Here is a 4,215-nt window from a genome sequence, read left to right as displayed (position 1 = left end):
TTGTTGGCCAACCTCCCCATCGGGTGGTCACCAGGAGCCTCCCAGTCAGACCAGGAAGGTCCTTCCCTGACCCCCCAGTCCCTCCCAGTCTCTCCCAGTCCCTCCCAGTCACCCCCAGTCCGTCCCCCGCAGCCAGATGACCAGCATCACCCAGACGGACATCATCAGCACCCTCCAGTCCCTCAACATGGTCAAGTACTGGAAGGGACAACACGTCATCTGCGTCACCCCCAAGCTGGTGGAGGAGCACCTCAAGAGCGCCCAGTACAAGAAGCCCCCCATCACCGGTACCTCGTTAACCCCTCCCCTCTTAATTAACCAACCCCCACCCCTCCCCCCTCTTCCTCACCCCATAACTGTCTTCTTCTCCCACCCCACAAGTGGACTCCATCTGCCTACGCTGGGCGCCCCCAAAGCACAAACAGGCCAAGGTGGCCAAGAAGTGACCAGGAGGTCATCGCTGCGGCGAGTTGTGGCCGGGCTCAGCCTCTCCCCACCCCACGGGACCCACCAGGACTTGGGGGGCTCCCCCACCCCACCCCCTGTCCCAGCACCCATAAAGGAGGTGACAGGGCGCTTGCGTGGTTTATTGGGGGGTGTGTGGGGCCAAGTTGGGGGGGCCCAAGGTGGCGGTGGGTGCTACAAACCCTCCTGGGTGGCAATTTGGGGGTCCCATGAGTCGGTGTTGGGTGCTCTTGGCAATTGGGGACGTCGGGATGGGGTTCCACCAAACATCTCGGGTGCTGTGGTCCATCCTGGGTGCCGAGTTGGGGTGCAACGAGTCGTTTTTGGGTGCTGAGGTCCATCCTGGACGTCGGGATGGGGTTCTACCAACCATCTTGGGTGCTGTGGTCCATCCTGGATGTCAGGATGGGGTTCCACCAGCCCTCCAGGGTGCTGTGGTCCATCCTGGGTGATGAGTTGGGGTGCAATGAGTCGTTTTTGGGTGCTGTGGTCCATCCTCGATGTCAAGATGGGGTTCCACCAAACATCTCGGGTGCTGTGGTCCATCCTGGGTGCCGAGTTGGGGTGCAACGAGTCAGTTTTGGGTGCCATGGTCCATCCTGGATGTCGGGATGGGGTTCCACCAACCATCTTGGGTGCCGTGGTCCATCCTGGTTGTCGGGATGGGGTTCCACCAAACATCTCGGGTGCTGTCATCCATCCTGGGTGCCGAGTTGGGGTGCAATGAGTCGTTTTTGGGTGGCATTGGCCATCCTAGATGTCAAGATGGGGTTCCACCAAACATCTTGGGTGCCGTGGTCCATCCTGGTTGTTGAGATGGGGTTCCACCAGCCCTCCTGGGTGCCAAGGTCCATCCTGGGTGCTGAGTTGGGGTGCAACGAGTTGTTTTTGGGTGCCATTGGCCATCCTAGATGTCAAGATGGGGTTCCACCAACCATCTTGGGTGCTGTGGTCCATCCTGGGTGCCACCAGCCCTCTTGGGGGTGCCGTGGACCATCTTGGGTGACAAGTTGTGAGTGCCATGAGTTGGTTTTGGGTGCTGTGGTCCATCCTGGGTGCCAAGTTGGGGTGCAACGAGTCGTTTTTGGGTGCCGAGGTCCATCCTAGATGTCAAGATGGGGTTCCACCAACCATCTTGGGTGCCGTGGTCCATCCTGGATGTCAGGATGGGGTTCCATCATCTTCCTTGGGGTGCTGTGGTCCATCCTGGGTGCCGAGTTGGGGTGCGATGAGTCGTTTTTGGGTGCCGTGGTCCATCCTGGATGTCGGGATGGAGTTCCACCAACCATCTTGGGTGCCGTGGTCCATCCCAGATGTGGGGATGGGGTTCCACCATCCTCCTTGAGGGAGCCATGGACCCCCTTGGGCTGCCAGGAACCTTGGGAGGTGCCACCATCCATTCCAGGGGTGCGGGGGAGTCATTTTTGGGGTGCCACCAGCCGCTTTTGGGTGCCATCACCCACCTTGGGCTCCAACTTGGGGTGTGTGTGTGCATGTCCCTCCCCATGGGTCATTTTTTGGGCCCCCATCAGTCATTTTTGGGGTCCAGTGAGTCATTTTTGGTGTCTCAGGTGTCTCAGCGGAGGCCGAGGGGCAGCAGGACCCCCAGCAGCAGCAGCAGGTGGTGGCCAGTAGCCCGGTGGCCACCGTTGGGGGCACCTTGGGGTGGTAGAGGCCGGGGCCAGGTGAGGGGAGGTCCTGTCCCACCACCACCACCTCCTTCCTCTTCAGGGCAAGGTCCTTCCTCCTCCTCCTCTTTGGGGGTGGTGGTGGCCGGCGGGGGGTACCCACCTTGGGCTCCAACTTGGGGTGTGTGTGTGCGTGTCCCTCCCCATGGGTCATTTTTTGGGGCCCCATCAGTCATTTTTGGGGTCCAGTGAGTCATTTTTGGCTCTGGGGGGGTGTCTCAGCGGAGGCCGAGGGGCAGCAGGACCCCCAGCAGCAGCAGCAGGTGGTGGCCAGTAGCCCGGTGGCCACCGTTGGGGGCACCTTGGGGTGGCAGCGGCCGGGGCCAAGTGAGGGGAGGTCCTGTCCCACCACCTTCTTCTTCAGGGCAAGGTCCTTCCTCCTCCTCCTCTTTGGGGGTGGTGGTGGCCGGCGGGGGGTGGGTGATGGTGGCCTCGGGGACGGTGGCCAAGATCCAGGAGATGTGGGCGGCCGGGCGCGTGTAGACCCCGGGGCGCCCCGGGAGCCCACAGGCCTCCCCCCAACTCACCACCCCCCCAAGAAGCCACCGGCCACCCAAGCGGCAGGACAGGGGGCCCCCCGAGTCGCCCTGGGGGGAGGAGAAACAGGGGGGTCATGGGGACGTGACACCAGGACCGTGGAGGACCTGGAGGTGACACCAGGACCATGGAGAACATGGGAGGACCTGGAGGTGACACCAGGACCAGGAAGGGCCTGATGGACATGGGAGGAGCTGGAGGTGGGACAGGGGAGGTGACACCAGGACCATGGAGGACATGGGAGGACCTGGAGGTGGGACAGGGGAGGTGACACCAGGACCAAAGATAACATGGGAGGACCTGGAGGTGACACCATGACCATGGAGGACGTGGGAGGACCTGGAGGTGACACCAGGACCAGGAAGGACCTGATGGACATGGGAGGACCTGGAGGTGGGACAGGGGAGGTGGCAGAGGTGACACCAGGACCATGGAGGACGTGGCAAGACCTCAAGGTGGGACAGGGGAGGTGACAGAGGTGACACCATGATCATGAAGGACATGGCAAGACCTCAACGTGGGACAGAGGAGGTGACAGAGGTGACACCAGGACCATGGAGAACATGGGAGGACCTGGGGGTGGGACAGGGGAGGTGACACCATGACCATGGAGGACATGGGAGGACCTGGAGGTGGGATGGGAGATGATACCATGACCATGGAGGACATGGCAAGACCTCAAGGTGGGTTGGGGAGGTGCCACCAAGACCATGAAGGACCCGATGGCCATGGGAGGAGCTGGAGGTGGGTTGGGGAGGTGCCACCAGGACCAAGAAGGACCCGATGGCCACGGGAGGAGCTGGAGGTGACCAAGGGGGGGTCACCCACCTGGCAGGCGTCGCGCTGTCCCTGGGGGAGCCCGGCGCAGAGCGTGTCCCCCGCGGGTGTCCCCACCGTGTCCCCTCCCCGGGCGTAGAGGCAGCGGCAGCGGCGCAGGCTGAGGAGGGGCAGCTCCAGCTGCTGCAGGGTCTTGGGGGGTGGCAGGGGACCTGGGGGGACACCACCGTCACCAGGGGCCACCACCGGTGTCCCCACACCAGCCATGGGGCCTGGGGGGGGACACCACCATCACCAACCAGCCCCAAGCTCCAGAGATGCCACCAAACGCCACCAGACCTGGTGGGAAGGGTCTCCAAGCTCCATAGGTGCCACCAGACTTGGTGGGACCGCTGTTCCCAACCTCTGGAGATGCCTCCAGTGCCACCAAACCTGGCAACAAGTGTCCCCAACCTCCCCAGATGCCACCAAACCTGGTGACAAGTGTCTCCAAGCTCCATAGATGCCACCAGACTTGGTGGGACCGCTGTTCCCAACCTCTGGAGATGCCTCCAGTGCCACCAAACCCAGCAACAAGTGTCCCCAACTTCCCTAGATGCTTCCAAATGCCCCCAAACCTGGTGGAACCAGTGTCCTCAACCTCCCTAGCTGCCCCCAAATGCCACCAAACCTGGAGACAAGTGTCCCCAACCTCCCTAGATGCCACCAAACCTGGAGACAAGTGTCCCCAACCTCCCTAGATGCCCCC

The 4,215-nt window shown here is 62.4% G+C and overlaps 1 protein-coding gene across 1 annotated transcript; it reads right to left on the bottom strand.

Moving 5' to 3' along the window:
• Nucleotides 1-562: 562 nt before the first annotated feature.
• Nucleotides 563-3,734, bottom strand: PRSS36 (protease, serine 36). Its single transcript, XM_014961976.1, has 3 exons — nt 3,519-3,734; nt 2,257-2,740; nt 563-1,928 (listed from the first exon to the last, which is right to left on the bottom strand). Exons 1-2 carry the CDS (start codon nt 3,732-3,734, stop codon nt 2,372-2,374), a joined length of 585 nt encoding a protein of 194 aa, XP_014817462.1. The 3' UTR covers nt 563-1,928; nt 2,257-2,371.
• Nucleotides 3,735-4,215: the final 481 nt, after the last annotated feature.

This window comes from Calidris pugnax, unplaced genomic scaffold (genome assembly GCF_001431845.1).
Source record: "Calidris pugnax isolate Ruff unplaced genomic scaffold, ASM143184v1 scaffold1076, whole genome shotgun sequence".
NCBI lineage: Eukaryota > Metazoa > Chordata > Aves > Charadriiformes > Scolopacidae > Calidris > Calidris pugnax.
This window is presented reverse-complemented; position numbering and strand designations above follow the sequence as displayed.